Source organism: Oncorhynchus gorbuscha, linkage group LG07 (genome assembly GCF_021184085.1).
Source record: "Oncorhynchus gorbuscha isolate QuinsamMale2020 ecotype Even-year linkage group LG07, OgorEven_v1.0, whole genome shotgun sequence".
NCBI classification, from domain to species: domain Eukaryota; kingdom Metazoa; phylum Chordata; class Actinopteri; order Salmoniformes; family Salmonidae; genus Oncorhynchus; species Oncorhynchus gorbuscha.
In genome coordinates, this window is record NC_060179.1 from 78,052,565 (window position 1) to 78,068,193 (window position 15,629).

Genomic DNA, 15,629 nt, shown 5'->3' on the forward strand with positions numbered 1-15,629 from the left:
TCTCGCTCTCTTTCTATCTCTCGCTCACTCTCTGTCTCTCTCTCTCTCTGTCTCTCGCTCTCTTTCTATCTCTCGCTCGCTCTCTCTCTCTCTCTCTGTCTCTCGCTCTCTTTCTCTCTCTCTCTCTCGCTCTCTATCTCTCTTTGTTAGCCTTTGTTCCTCTCTATATGTCTCTCTCTGTGTCTCTGTGTCTTTCTGTCTCTCTCTCTATCTCTCTCTCGTTGTTAGCCTTTGTTCCTCTCTATATGTCTCTCTCTCTCTCTGTGTCTCTATGTCTTTCTCTCTCTCTCTCTCTCTCTCTCTCTCTCTCTCTCTCTCTCTCTCTCTCTCTCTCTCTCTCTCTCTCTCTCTCTCTCTCTCTCTGTGCCTCTCTGTTCCTCTCTCTCTGTTAGTTCCGTTTTTGTAGATTCCACAGATTCCTCTCTGTTCCTCTCTGTTCCTCCCTATTCCCTAGGGACACTTTAAGTCATTCTGTCTGAGAGCTCCACAGTGCCATGCGTACCACAGTGCCGTGCTGATCTGACCTCTGACCCCCCTACAGTAGTAGTACTGTCTTGTTATATTCTGATAATATTTATGTATTTTATTAAACCTTTATTTATTCAGGGTCCCATTGAGACCGCTGTCTCTTGCAAATCCGTTTACAAATGCAGCATAAAATACAGAATAAGAATTTAGTAACAAAATCATAGCAATCGCTCCAGTCCACTTCTGCGGAGGAGGAAAAGCCTATATGTCTTGTTATATAGTGTTAACATGACATTCTGATATATATATACATTCAACATCCAACAATTTCAATGCTTTTACTGAGTTACAGTTGATATAAATAAATCAATCAATTGAAATATTAGGCCCTTATCTATAGATTTCACATGACTAGTCAGGGGCGCAGCCATGGGTGGACCTAGGCCCACCCACTGGGGATCCAGGCCCACCCACTGAGGATCCAGGCCCACCCACTGGGGATCCAGGCCCACCCACTGGGGAGCCAGACCCAGCCACTGGGGAGCCAGGCCCACCCACTGGGGAGCCAGGCCCAGCCACTGGGGATCCAGGCCCACCCACTGGGGAGCCAGGCCCAGCCACTGGGGAGCCAGGCCCAGCCACTGGGGAGCCAGGCCCAGCCACTGGGGATCCAGGCCCACCCACTGGGGAGCCAGGCCCACCCACTGGGGATCCAGGCCCACCCACTGGGGATCCAGGCCCAGCCACTGGGGAGCCAGGCCCAGCCACTGGGGAGCCAGGCCCAGCCACTGGGAGGCCATGCCCAGCCACTGGGGAGCCAGGCCCACCCACTGGGGAGCCAGGCCCACCCACTGGGGACCCAGGACCAGCCACTCAGAATGAGTTTCTCTCCACAAAAGGGCTTTATTACAGACAGAAATACTCCTCAGGTTCACCAGCTGTCCGGATGGCTGGTCGCAGACATTCCTGCAGGTGAAGAAGAAGGATGTGGAGGTCCTGGGCGGCCGTGGTTACATGTGGTCTGCGGTTGTGAGGCCGGGTTTGACGTACTGCCAAATTCTCCAAAATTACATTGGAGGAGACTTATGGTAGAGAAATTAATATCCAATTCTCTGGCAACAGCTCTGGTGGACATTCCTGCAGTCAGCAAGTCAATTGCACACTCCCTAACATCTGTGGCATTGTGTGACAAAACTGCACAATTTAGAGTGGCCTTTTACTGTCCCTGTGTAATGATCATGCTGTTTAATCAGCTTCTTGATATGCCTCACCTGTCAGGTGGATGTATTATCTTGGCAAAGGAGAAAAGCTCACTAACAGGGATGTAAACAAATCAGTGTACAAACATTTTACAGAAATAAGCTTTTTGTACATATGCAACATTTCTGGGATCTAGGCAGTGTTCCCCAGGCGCCGAAGACGTGGATGTTGATTATGGCAGCTCCCCGTACCTCTCTGATTCAGAGGTGTTGGGTTAAATGCGGAAGACACATTTCAGTTGAATGCATTCAGTTGTATAACTGACTAGGTATCCCCCTTTCCTTTCTGTTGAACAACTGACTAGGTATCCCCCTTTCCTTTCTGTTGAACAACTGACTAGGTATCCCCCTTTCTGTTCTATAACTGACTAGGTATCCCCCTTTCCTTTCTGTTGTACAACTGACTAGGTATCCCCCTTTCTGTTGTACAACTGACTAGGTATCCCCCTTTCCTTTCTGTTGAACAACTGACTAGGTATCCCCCTTTCCTTTCTGTTGAACAACTGACTAGGTATCCCCCTTTCCTTTCTGTTGAACAACTGACTAGGTATCCCCCTTTCTGTTGTATAACTGACTAGGTATCCCCCTTTCTGTTGTATAACTGACTAGGTATCCCCCTTTCCTTTCTGTTGTATAACTGACTAGGTATCCCCCTTTCTGTTGTATAACTGACTAGGTATCCCCCATTCCTTTCTGTTGTATAACTGACTAGGTATCCCCCTTTCCTTTCTGTTGTATAACTGACTAGGTATCCCCCTTTCCTTTCTGTTGTATAACTGACTAGGTATCCCCCTTTCCTTTCTGTTGTACAACTGACTAGGTATCCCCCTTTCTGTTGTATAACTGACTAGGTATCCCCCTTTCTGTTGTATAACTGACTAGGTATCCCCCCTTTCTGTTGTACAACTGACTAGGTATCCCCCTTTGTGTTGTATAACTGACTAGGTACCCCCCCGTTCTGTTGTACAACTGACTAGGTATCCCCCTTTCCTTTCTGTTGTATAACTGACTAGGTATCCCCCTTTCTGTTGTACAACTGACTAGGTATCCCCCTTTCCTTTCTGTTGTACAACTGACTAGGTATCCCCCTTTCTGTTGTACAACTGACTAGGTATCCCCCTTTCCTTTCTGTTGTATAACTGACTAGGTATCCCCCTTTGTGTTGTATAACTGACTAGGTATCCCCCTTTCCTTTCTGTTGTACAACTGACTAGGTATCCCCCTTTGTGTTGTATAACTGACTAGGTATCCCCCTTTGTGTTGTATAACTGACTAGGTATCCCCCTTTCCTTTCTGTTGTACAACTGACTAAGTATCCCCCTTTGTGTTGTACAACTGACTAGGTATCCCCCTTTGTGTTGTATAACTGACTAGGTACCCCCCCCCGTTCTGTTGTATAACTGACTAGGTATCCCCCTTTCCCTTTGATTTCAGCTCAGTTTATAGTTTATAGTATTAGTTTTAGTTCAGTGTATATTCCTATGTATTTATTTCTCTCTCCAGCCCATTTCAGTGCGTACAAGGAGAAGTGTATGGGTCTGTACTGTCGCATGTCGTCTGTCTTGGACCTGGATGCACTTATTACCCAGCAGGCCCTGCGAGAGGCCATCACGGACACAGAGGTCGCCACGGCCAAACAGAGACACCGACATATACAGGACTATACACAGGTAGGGAGATGTGTGTTAATATGTATTACAGGTATAGTTTATCTCAACCTGGTCTCAGAGCATTTCATATTATTCTGTACTCCATTTAATATGATATGTTTCATTTGTGGTTGTCCGTCATCCATTTCGTATTATATGATATGAATTTTCAAAACGTACAATATGTTACGAATATTGCAAAATGTATTTATTTTATTTATTTATTTTTATCTAACCTTTATTTAACTAGGCAGGTCAGTTAAAGACCAAATTCTTATTTTCATTGACAGCCTAGGAACAGTGGGGTTAACTTGCCTTGTTCAGGGGCAGAACCTTGTCAGCTAGCTTGCTAACGTTAGCTAGGCTAGGAGTTAGGGTTAGGTAAAGGGTTAGGGTTAGGTAAAGGGTTAAGGTTAAGGTTAGGTAAAGGGTTAAGGTTAGGTAAAGGGTTAAGGTTAGCTGAATGGTTAGCTGAAAGGGTTAAGGTTAGGGTTAGGTAAAGGGTTAAAGTTAGGTAAAGGGTTAAGGTTAGGTAAAGGGTTAAGGTTAGGTGAAGGGTTAAGGTTAGGTAAAGGGTTAAGGTTAGGTGAATGGTTAAGGTTAGCTGAAAGGGTTCAGGTTAGGTAAAGGGTTAAGGTTAAGGTTAGGTAAAGGGTTAAGGTTAGGTAAAGGGTTAAGGTTAGGTGAATGGTTAAGGTTAGCTGAAAGGGTTCAGGTTAGGTAAAGGGTTAAGGTTAAGGTTAGGTAAAGGGCTAAGGTTAGGTAAAGGGTTAAGGTTAAGTGAATGGTTAAGGTTAGCTGAAAGGCTTAAGATTACGGTTAGGTAAAGGGTTAAGGTTAAGGTTAGGTGAATGGTTAGCTGAAAGGGTTAAGGTTAGGCAAAGGGTTAAGGTTAGGTGAATGGTTAAGGTTAGCTGAAAGGGTTAAGATTAAGGTTAGGTAAAGGGTTAAGGTTAGGTAAAGGGTTAAGGTTAGGTAAAGGGTTAAGGTTAGGTGAATGGTTAAGGTTAGCTGAAAGGGTTAAGGTTAGGTAAAGGGTTAAGGTTAGGTGAATGGTTAAGGTTAGCTGAAAGGGTTAAGATTATGGTTAGGTAAATGGTTAAGGTTAAGGTTAGGTGAATGGTTAGCTGAAAGGGTTAAGGTTAGGTAAAGGGTTAAGGTTAGGTAAAGGGTTAAGGTTAGGTGAATGGTTAAGGTTAGCTGAAAGGGTTTTGATTAAGGTTAGGTAAAGGGTTAAGGTTAGGTAAAGGGTTAAGGTTAGGTAAAAGGTTAAGGTTAGTTAGGTGAATGGTTAAGGTTAGCTGAAAGTGTTAAGGTTAGGTAAAGGGTTAAGGTTAGGTAAAGGGTTAAGGTTAGGTGAATGGTTAAGGTTAGCTGAAAGGGTTAAGATAAGGTAAAGGGTTAAGGTTAAGGTTAGGTAAAGGGTTAAGGTTAGGTAAAGGGTTGAGGTTAAGGTTAGGTAAAGGGTTAAGGTTAGGTAAAGGGTTAAGGTTATGTGAATGGTTAAGGTTAGCTGAAAGGGTTAAGATAAGGTAAAGGGTTAAGGTTAAGGTTAGGTAAAGGGTTAAGGTTAGGTAAAGGGTTGAGGTTAAGGTTAGGTAAAGGGTTAAGGTTAGGTAAAGGGTTAAGGTTATGTGAATGGTTAAGGTTAGCTGAAAGGGTTAAGGTTAGGTAAAGGGTTAAGGTTAGGTGAATGGTTAAGGTTAGCTGAAAGGGTTAAGATAAGGTAAAGGGTTAAGGTTAAGGTTAAGGTTAGGTAAAGGGTTAAGGTTAGGTAAAGGGTTAAGGTTAAGGTTAGGTAAAGGGTTAAGGTTAGGTAAAGGGTTAAGGTTAGGTAAAGGGTTAAGGTTAGCTGAATGGTTAGCTGAAAGGGTTAAGGTTAGGGTTAGGTAAAGGGTTAAAGTTAGGTAAAGGGTTAAGGTTAGGTAAAGGGTTAAGGTTAGGTGAAGGGTTAAGGTTAGGTAAAGGGTTAAGGTTAGGTGAATGGTTAAGGTTAGCTGAAAGGGTTAAGATTAAGGTTAGGTAAAGGGTTAAGGTTAGGTAAAAGGTTAAGGTTAGTTAGGTGAATGGTTAAGGTTAGCTGAAAGTGTTAAGGTTAGGTAAAGGGTTAAGGTTAGGTAAAGGGTTAAGGTTAGGTGAATGGTTAAGGTTAGCTGAAAGGGTTAAGATTAAGGTTAGGTAAAGGGTTAAGGTCAGGTAAAGGGTTAGGGTTAGGTAAAGGGTTAGGGTTAGGTAAAGGGTTAAGGTTAGGTGAATGGTTAAGGTTAGCTGAAAGGGTTAAGATAAGGTAAAGGGTTAAGGTTAAGGTTAGGTAAAGGGTTAAGGTTAGGTAAAGGGTTGAGGTTAAGGTTAGGTAAAGGGTTAAGGTTAGGTAAAGGGTTAAGGTTATGTGAATGGTTAAGGTTAGCTGAAAGGGTTAAGGTTAGGTAAAGGGTTAAGGTTAGGTGAATGGTTAAGGTTAGCTGAAAGGGTTAAGATAAGGTAAAGGGTTAAGGTTAAGGTTAGGTAAAGGGTTAAGGTTAGGTAAAGGGTTAAGGTTAGGTAAAGGGTTAAGGTTAGGTAAAGGGTTAAGGTTAGCTGAATGGTTAGCTGAAAGGGTTAAGGTTAGGGTTAGGTAAAGGGTTAAAGTTAGGTAAAGGGTTAAGGTTAGGTAAAGGGTTAAGGTTAGGTGAAGGGTTAAGGTTAGGTAAAGGGTTAAGGTTAGGTGAATGGTTAAGGTTAGCTGAAAGGGTTGAGATTAAGGTTAGGTAAAGGGTTAAGGTTAGGTAAAGGGTTAAGGTTAGGTAAAGGGTTACGGTTAGGTGAATGGTTAAGGTTAGCTGAAAGGGTTAAGATTAGGTAAAGGGTTAAGGTTAAGGTTAGGTAAAGGGTTAAGGTTAGGTGAATGGTTAAGGTTAGCTGAAAGGGTTCAGGTTAGGTAAAGGGTTAAGGTTAAGGTTAGGTAAAGGGCTAAGGTTAGGTAAAGGGTTAAGGTTAAGTGAATGGTTAAGGTTAGCTGAAAGGCTTAAGATTACGGTTAGGTAAAGGGTTAAGGTTAAGGTTAGGTGAATGGTTAGCTGAAAGGGTTAAGGTTAGGTAAAGGGTTAAGGTTAGGTAAAGGGTTAAGGTTAGGTGAATGGTTAAGGTTAGGTGAAAGGGTTAAGGTTAGATAAAGAGTTAAGGTTATGTAAAGGGTTAAGGTTAGGTGAATGGTTAAGATTAAGGTTAGGTAAAGGGTTAAGGTTAGGTAAAGGGTTAAGGTTAGCTGAAAGGGTTAAGATTAAGGTTAGGTAAAGGGTTAAGGTTAGGTAAAGGGTTAAGGTTAGGTGAATGGTTAAGGTTAGCTGAAAGGGTTAAGGTTAGGTAAAGGGTTAAGGTTAGGTAAAGGGTTAAGATTAGGTAAAGGGTTAAGGTTAGGTAAAGGGTTAAGGTTAGGTGAATGGTTAAGGTTAGCTGAAAGGGTTAAGGTTAGGTAAAGGGTTAAGGTTAGGTAAAGGGTTAAGGTTAGGTAAAGGGTTAAGTTTAGGTGAATGGTTAAGGTTAGCTGAAAGGGTTAAGATTATGGTTAGGTAAATGGTTAAGGTTAAGGTTAGGTGAATGGTTAGCTGAAAGGGTTAAGGTTAGGTAAAGGGTTAAGGTTAGGTAAAGGGTTAAGGTTAGGTAAAGGGTTAAGGTTAGGTGAATGGTTAAGGTTAGCTGAAAGGGTTTTGATTAAGGTTAGGTAAAGGGTTAAGGTTAGGCAAAGGGTTAAGGTTAGGTGAATGGTTAAGGTTAGCTGAAAGGGTTAAGATTAAGGTTAGGTAAAGGGTTAAGGTTAGGTAAAGGGTTAAGGTTAGGTAAAAGGTTAAGGTTAGTTAGGTGAATGGTTAAGGTTAGCTGAAAGTGTTAAGGTTAGGTAAAGGGTTAAGGTTAGGTAAATGGTTAAGGTTAGCTGAAAGTGTTAAGGTTAGGTAAAGGGTTAAGGTTAGGTAAAGGGTTAAGGTTAGGTGAATGGTTAAGGTTAGCTGAAAGGGTTAAGATTAAGGTAAAGGGTTAAGGTTAAGATTAGGTAAAGGGTTAAGGTTAGGTAAAGGGTTAAGGTTAGGTAAAGGGTTAAGGTTATGTGAATGGTTAAGGTTAGCTGAAAGGGTTAAGGTTAGGTAAAGGGTTAAGGTTAGGTGAATGGTTAAGGTTAGCTGAAAGGGTTAAGATAACGGTTAGGTAAATGGTTAAGGTTAGGTGAATGGTTTGCTGAAAGGGTTAAGGTTAGGTAAAGGGTTAAGGTTAGGTAAAGGGGGTAAGGTTAGGTAAAGGGTTAAGGTTAGGTAAAAGGTTAAGGTTAGTTAGGTGAATGGTTACGGTTAGCTGAAAGGGTTAAGATTAAGGTTAGGTAAAGGGTTAAGGTTAGGTAAAGGGTTAAGGTTAGGTGAATGGTTAAGGTTAGCTGAAAGGGTTAAGGTTACGGTTAGGTAAAGGGTTAAGGTTAGGTAAAGGGTTAGGGTTAGGTAAAGGGTTAAGGTTAGGTAAAGGGTTAGGGTTAGGATAAGGGTTAAGGTTAGGTAAAGGGTTAGGGTTAGGATAAGGGTTAAGGTTAGGTAAAGGGTTAAGGATAGGTAAAGGGTTAAGGATAGGTAAAGGGTTAAGGTTAGGTAAAGGGTTAGGGTTAGGATAAGGGTTAAGGTTAGGTAAAGGGTTAAGGTTAGGTAAAGGGTTAGGGTTAGGATAAGGGTTAAGGTTAGGTAAAGGGTTAAGGTTAGGTAAAGGGTTAAGGTTAGGTAAAGGGTTAAGGTTAGGTAAAGGGTTAGGGTTAAGGTTAGGTAAAGGGTTAGGGTTAAGGTTAGGTAAAGGGTTAAGGTTAGGTAAAGGGTTTGCTAACAAGCTAAGTAGTTGCAAAGTAACTAAAAAGTAGTAAGTTGTTTTTTCTGTACACACCACGGTCAGTGTGAACCGAAGTGACTTGAAACAACAAAATGTAGTGACAAACTAAACAGAGTAAAATGGTTCCATTCTGCCGTGAAGCGTCCTCGTTCTTAAAAGGGGAGTTAAAAGTTCATCAACTGTCAAAGCAGAATTACTTTCCCCATTGTTCCTCAACTGCAGTGTATGATATGCTAATGTATAACTCTGATTCTCTACTTTATCCAATGTCAAAATCACCATTTCTAATTTTGCTTCCTAAAACTGAAGCGAGGCGGTCGGTCACAAATTGGCCTTGATGAGATTCAAACTTGCCACCTTTTTCGGTTTCTAGACTTTCACGTTATACACCAACCCTTCCAACGCCACCATTTTTAAGTGTGACGGATTTCCATTTCCTGGTGCGGCAGGGTAGCCTAGTGGTTAGAGCGTTGGACTAGTAACCGAAAGGTTGCGCGTGTGTGTGCTTGTGTGAGCGTGTGTGCGCGCGTGTGCGTGTGCGTGTGCGTTTGTGTGTGTGTGTGTGTGTGTGTGTGTGTGTGTGTGTGTGTGTGTGTGTGTGTGTGTGTGTGTGTGTGTGTGTGTGTGTGTGTGTGTGTGTGTGTGTGTGTGTGTGTGTGTGTGTGTGTGTGTGTGTGTGGCTGAACTGGGTTAGTGCAGAAAAGGTGACGTTACTCCATCTCATTGTACAGTATAATATTCCCCTACTGTGGTATTGTGTTGAAGACCGGGTCAGTACTCTAAACATGTTAGTATTGTGTTGAAGACCGGGTCAGTACTCTAAACATGTTAGTATTGTGTTGAAGACCGGGTCAGTACTCTAAACATGTTAGTATTGTGTTGAAGACTGGGTCTCTAAACATGTTAGTATTGTGTTGAAGACTGAGTCTCTAAACATGTTAGTATTGTGTTGAAGACCGGGTCTCTAAACATGTTAGTATTGTGTTGAAGACCGGGTCAGTAGTCTAAACATGTTAGTATTGTGTTGAAGACCGGGTCAGTACTCTAAACATGTTGTATTGGTTTGAAGACCAGGTCAGTACTCTAAACATGGTAGTATTGTGTTGAAGGCTGGGTCAGTACTCTAAACATGTTAATATTGTGTTGAAGACCGGGTCTCTAAACATGTTAGTATTGTGTTGAAGACTGGGTCAGAACTCTAAACATGTTAGTATTGTGTTGAAGACTGGGTCAGAACTCTAAACATGTTAGTATTGTGTTGAAGATCCGGGTCTCTAAACATGTTAGTATTGTGTTGAAGACCGGGTCAGTACTCTAAACATGTTGTATTGGTTTGAAGACCGGGTCAGTACTCTAAACATGGTAGTATTGTGTTGAAGACTGGGTCAGTACTCTAAACATGTTAGTATTGTGTTGAAGACCGGGTCTCTAAACATGTTAGTATTGTGTTGAAGACTGGGTCAGAACTCTAAACATGTTAGTATTGTGTTGAAGACTGGGTCAGAACTCTAAACATGTTAGTATTGTGTTGAAGATCCGGGTCTCTAAACATGTTAGTATTGTGTTGAAGACCGGGTCTCTAAACATGTTAGTATTGTGTTGAAGACCGGGCCTCTAAAAATGTTAGTATTGTGTTGAAGACCGGGTCTCTAAACATGTTAGTATTGTGTTGAAGACCGGGTCTCTAAACATGTTAGTATTGTGTTGAAGACCGGGTCAGTACTCTAAACATGTTAGTATTGTGTTGAAGACTGGGTCAGTACTCTAAACATGTTAGTATTGTGTTGAAGATCCGGGTCAGTACTCTAAACATGTTAGTAGTGTGTTGAAGACTGGGTAAGTACTCTAAACATGTTAGTATTGTGTTGAAGACCGGGCCTCTAAACATGTTAGTATTGTGTTGAAGACCGGGTCTCTAAACATGTTAGTATTGTGTTGAAGATCCGGGTCAGTACTCTAAACATGTTAGTAGTGTGTTGAAGACCGGGTCAGTACTCTAAACATGTTAGTATTGTGTTGAAGACCGGGTCAGTACTCTAAACATGTTAGTATTGTGTTGAAGACTGGGTCTCTAAACATGTTAGTATTGTGTTGAAGACCGGGTCTCTAAACATGTTAGTATTGTGTTGAAGACCGGGTCAGTAGTCTAAACATGTTAGTATTGTGTTGAAGACCGGGTCAGTACTCTAAACATGTTAGTATTGTGTTGAAGACCGGGTCTCTAAACATGTTAGTATTGTGTTGAAGACCGGGTCAGTACTCTAAACATGTTGTATTGGTTTGAAGACCGGGTCAGTACTCTAAACATGGTAGTATTGTGTTGAAGACTGGGTCAGTACTCTAAACATGTTAGTATTGTGTTGAAGACCGGGTCTCTAAACATGTTAGTATTGTGTTGAAGACTGGGTCAGAACTCTAAACATGTTAGTATTGTGTTGAAGACTGGGTCAGAACTCTAAACATGTTAGTATTGTGTTGAAGATCCGGGTCTCTAAACATGTTAGTATTGTGTTGAAGACCGGGTCTCTAAACATGTTAGTATTGTGTTGAAGACCAGGCCTCTAAAAATGTTAGTATTGTGTTGAAGACCGGGTCTCTAAACATGTTAGTATTGTGTTGAAGACCGGGTCTCTAAACATGTTAGTATTGTGTTGAAGACCGGGTCAGTACTCTAAACATGTTAGTATTGTGTTGAAGACTGGGTCAGTACTCTAAACATGTTAGTATTGTGTTGAAGATCCGGGTCAGTACTCTAAACATGTTAGTAGTGTGTTGAAGACTGGGTAAGTACTCTAAACATGTTAGTATTGTGTTGAAGACCGGGCCTCTAAACATGTTAGTATTGTGTTGAAGACCGGGTCTCTAAACATGTTAGTATTGTGTTGAAGACCGGGTCTCTAAACATGTTAGTATTGTGTTGAAGACCCGGGTCTCTAAACATGTTAGTATTGTGTTGAAGACCGGGTCAGTACTCTAAACATGTTAGTATTGTGTTGAAGACCGGGTCTCTAAACATGTTAGTATTGTGTTGAAGACCGGGTCTCTAAACATGTTAGTATTGTGTTGAAGTCTTTGTCAGTACTCTAAACATGTTAGTATTGTGTTGAAGACCGGGTAAGTACTCTAAACATGTTAGTATTGTGTTGAAGACCGGGTCAGTACTCTAAACATGTTAGTATTGTGTTGAAGACCGGGTCTCTAAACATGTTAGTATTGTGTTGAAGACCGGGTCAGTACTCTAAACATGTTGTATTGGTTTGAAGACCGGGTCAGTACTCTAAACATGTTAGTATTGTGTTGAAGACCGGGTCTCTAAACATGTTAGTATTGTGTTGAAGACTGGGTCAGAACTCTAAACATGTTAGTATTGTGTTGAAGACTTGGTCAGAACTCTAAACATGTTAGTATTGTGTTGAAGATCCGGGTCTCTAAACATGTTAGTATTGTGTTGAAGACCGGGTCTCTAAACATGTTAGTATTGTGTTGAAGACCGGGCCTCTAAAAATGTTAGTATTGTGTTGAAGACCGGGTCTCTAAACATGTTAGTATTGTGTTGAAGACCGGGTCTCTAAACATGTTAGTATTGTGTTGAAGACCGGGTCAGTACTCTAAACATGTTAGTATTGTGTTGAAGACTGGGTCAGTACTCTAAACATGTTAGTATTGTGTTGAAGATCCGGGTCAGTACTCTAAACATGTTAGTAGTGTGTTGAAGACTGGGTAAGTACTCTAAACATGTTAGTATTGTGTTGAAGACTGGGTAAGTACTCTAAACATGTTAGTATTGTGTTGAAGACTGGGCCTCTAAACATGTTAGTATTGTGTTGAAGACCGGGTCTCTAAACATGTTAGTATTGTGTTGAAGACCGGGTCTCTAAACATGTTAGTATTGTGTTGAAGACCCGGGTCTCTAAACATGTTAGCATTGTGTTGAAGACCGGGTCAGTACTCTAAACATGTTAGTATTGTGTTGAAGACTGGGTCAGTACTCTAAACATGTTAGTATTGTGTTGAAGATCCGGGTCAGTACTCTAAACATGTTAGTATTGTGTTGAAGACCGAGTCTCTAAACATGTTAGTATTGTGTTGAATACCGGGTCAGTACTTTAAACTTGTTAGTGTTGTCTTGAAGACCGGGTCTCTAAACATGTTAGTATTGTGTTGAAGACCGGGTCTCTAAACATGTTAGTATTGTGTTGAAGAACGGGTCTGCAAACATATTAGTATTGTGTTGAAGACCGGGTCAGTAGTCTAAACATGTTAGTATTGTGTTGAAGACCGGTTCAGTACTCTAAACATGGTAGTATTGTGTTGAAGACCGGGTCTCTAAACATGTTAGTATTGTGCTGAAGAACGGGTCAGTACTCTAAACATGTTAGTATTGTGTTGAAGACCGGGTCAGTACTCTAAACATGTTAGTATTGTGTTGAAGACTGGGTCTCTAAACATGTTAGTATTGTGTTGAAGACCGGGTCTCTACATTTACATTACATTTAAGTCATTTAGCAGACGCTCTTATCCAGAGCGACTTACAAATTGGTGCATTCACCTTATGACATCCAGTGGGACAGTCACTTAACAATAGTGCATCTAAAACTTAGGGGGGGTGGGGTGAGAGGGATTACTTATCCTATCCTAGGTATTCCTTAAAGAGGTGGGGTTTCATGTGTCTCCGGAAGGTGGTGATTGACTCCGCTGTCCTGGCGTCGTGAGGGAGTTTGTTCCACCATTGGGGGGCCAGGGCAGCGAACAGTTTTGACTGGGCTGAGCGGGAGCTGTACTTCCTCAGTGGTAGGGAGGCGAGCAGGCCAGAGGTGGATGAACGCAGTGCCCTTGTTTGGGTGTAGGGCCTGATCAGAGCCTGGAGGTACTGAGGTGCCGTTCCCCTCACAGCTCCGTAGGCAAGCACCATGGTCTTGTAGCGGATGCGAGCTTCAACTGGAAGCCAGTGGAGAGAACGGAGGAGCGGGGTGACGTGAGAGAACTTGGGAAGGTTGAACACCAGACGGGCTGCGGCGTTCTGGATGAGTTGAAGGGGTTTAATGGCACAGGCAGGGAGCCCAGCCAACAGCGAGTTGCAGTAATCCAGACGGGAGATGACAAGTGCCTGGATTAGGACCTGCGCCGCTTCCTGTGTGAGGCAGGGTCGTACTCTGCGGATGTTGTAGAGCATGAACCTACAGGAACGGGCCACCGCCTTGATGTTGGTTGAGAACGACAGGGTGTTGTCCAGGATCACGCCAAGGTTCTTGGCGCTCTGGGAGGAGGACACAATGGAGTTGTCAACCGTGATGGCGAGATCATGGAACGGGCAGTCCTTCCCGGGAGGAAGAGCAGCTCCGTCTTGCCGAGGTTCAGCTTGAGGTGGTGATCCGTCATCCACACTGATATGTCTGCCAGACATGCAGAGATGCGATTCGCCACCTGGTCATCAGAAGGGGGAAAGGAGAAGATTAATTGTGTGTCGTCTGCATAGCAATGATAAGAGAGACCATGTGAGGTTATGACAGAGCCAAGTGACTTGGTGTATAGCGAGAATAGGAGAGGGCCAAGAACAGAGCCCTGGGGGACACCAGTGGTGAGAGTGCGTGGTGAGGAGACAGATTCTCGCCACGCCACCTGGTAGGAGCGACCTGTCAGGTAGGACGCAATCCAAGCGTGGGCCGCGCCGGAGATGCCCAACTCGGAGAGGGTGGAGAGGAGGATCTGATGGTTCACAGTATCGAAGGCAGCCGATAGATCTAGAAGGATGAGAGCAGAGGAGAGAGAGTTAGCTTTAGCAGTGCGGAGCGCCTCCGTGATACAGAGGAGAGCAGTCTCAGTTGAATGACTAGTCTTGAAACCTGACTGATTTGGATCAAGAAGGTCATTCAGAGAGAGATAGCGGGAGAGCTGGCCAAGGACGGCACGTTCAAGAGTTTTGGAGAGAAAAGAAAGAAGGGATACTGGTCTGTAATTGTTGACATCGGAGGGATCGAGTGTAGGTTAGTATTGTGTTGAAGACCGTGTCAGAACTCTAAACATGTTAGTATTGTGTTGAAGACCGGGTCAGTACTCTAAACATGTTGTATTGGTTTGAAGACCGGGTCAGTACTCTAAACATGTTAGTATTGTGTTGAAGACTGGGTCAGTACTCTAAACATGTTAGTATTGTGTTGAAGACCGGGTCTCTAAACATGTTAGTATTGTGTTGAAGACTGGGTCAGAACTCTAAACATGTTAGTATTGTGTTGAAGACTGGGTCAGAACTCTAAACATGTTAGTATTGTGTTGAAGACCAGGTCTCTAAACATGTTAGTATTGTGTTGAAGACCGGGTCAGTAGTCTAAACATGTTAGTATTGTGTTGAAGACCGGGTCAGTACTCTAAACATGTTAGTATTGTGTTGAAGACCGGGTCTCTAAACATGTTATTATTGTGTTGAAGAACGGGTCAGTACTCTAAACATGTTAGTATTGTGTTGAAGACCGGGTCAGATCTCTAAACATGTTAGTATTGTGTTGAAGACCGGGTCTCTAAACATGTTGGTATTGTGTTGAAGACCGGATCTCTAAACATGTTGGTATTGTGTTGAAGATCCGGGTCAGTACTCTAAACATGTTAGTATTGTGTTGAAGACTGGGTCAGTACTCTAAACATGTTAGTATTGTGTTGAAGACTGAGTCTCTAAACATGTTAGTATTGTGTTGAAGACCGGGTCAGTACTCTAAACATGTTAGTATTGTGTTGAAGACCGGGTCAGTACTCTAAACATGTTAGTGTTGTGTTGAAGACCGGGTCTCTAAACATGTTAGTATTGTGTTGAAGACCGGGTCAGTACTCTAAACATGTTGTATTGGTTTGAAGACTGGGTCAGTACTCTAAACATGTTAGTATTGTGTTGAAGACTGGGTCAGTACTCTAAACATGTTAGTATTGTGTTGAAGAACGGGTCAGTACTCTAAACATGTTAGTATTGTGTTGAAGACTTTGTCAGTACTCTAAACATGTTAGTATTGTGTTGAAGACCGGGTCAGTACACTAAACATGTTAGTATTGTGTTGAAGACCGGGTCAGATCTCTAAACATGTTAGTATTGTGTTGAAGACCGGGTCTCTAAACATGTTGGTATTGTGTTGAAGACCGGGTCTCTAAACATGTTGGTATTGTGTTGAAGATCCGGGTCAGTACTCTAAACATGTTAGTATTGTGTTGAAGACTGGGTCAGTACTCTAAACATGTTAGTATTGTGTTGAAGACCGGGTCTCTAAACATGTTAGTATTGTGTTGAAGAACGGGTCAGTACTCTAAACATGTTAGTATTGTGTTGAAGAACGGGTCAGTACTCTAAACATGTTAGTATTGTGTTGAAGACCGGGTCAGTACTCTAAACATGTTAGTATTGTGTTGAAGACCGGGTCAGTACTCTAAACATGTT

At 42.5% G+C, this 15,629-nt stretch overlaps 1 protein-coding gene across 1 annotated transcript in view; it reads left to right on the forward strand.

Annotated features, from left to right (window-relative positions):
- The window catches only part of LOC124039051 (ankyrin repeat and fibronectin type-III domain-containing protein 1-like), a 178,204-nt gene that overhangs the window by 119,270 nt on the left and 43,305 nt on the right, over positions 1 to 15,629 (forward strand). The window contains exon 16 of the mRNA XM_046354930.1: positions 3,231 to 3,397. Coding sequence (XP_046210886.1) covers positions 3,231 to 3,397 — 167 coding nt within the window. The remainder of the gene's footprint in view (positions 1 to 3,230; positions 3,398 to 15,629) is intronic.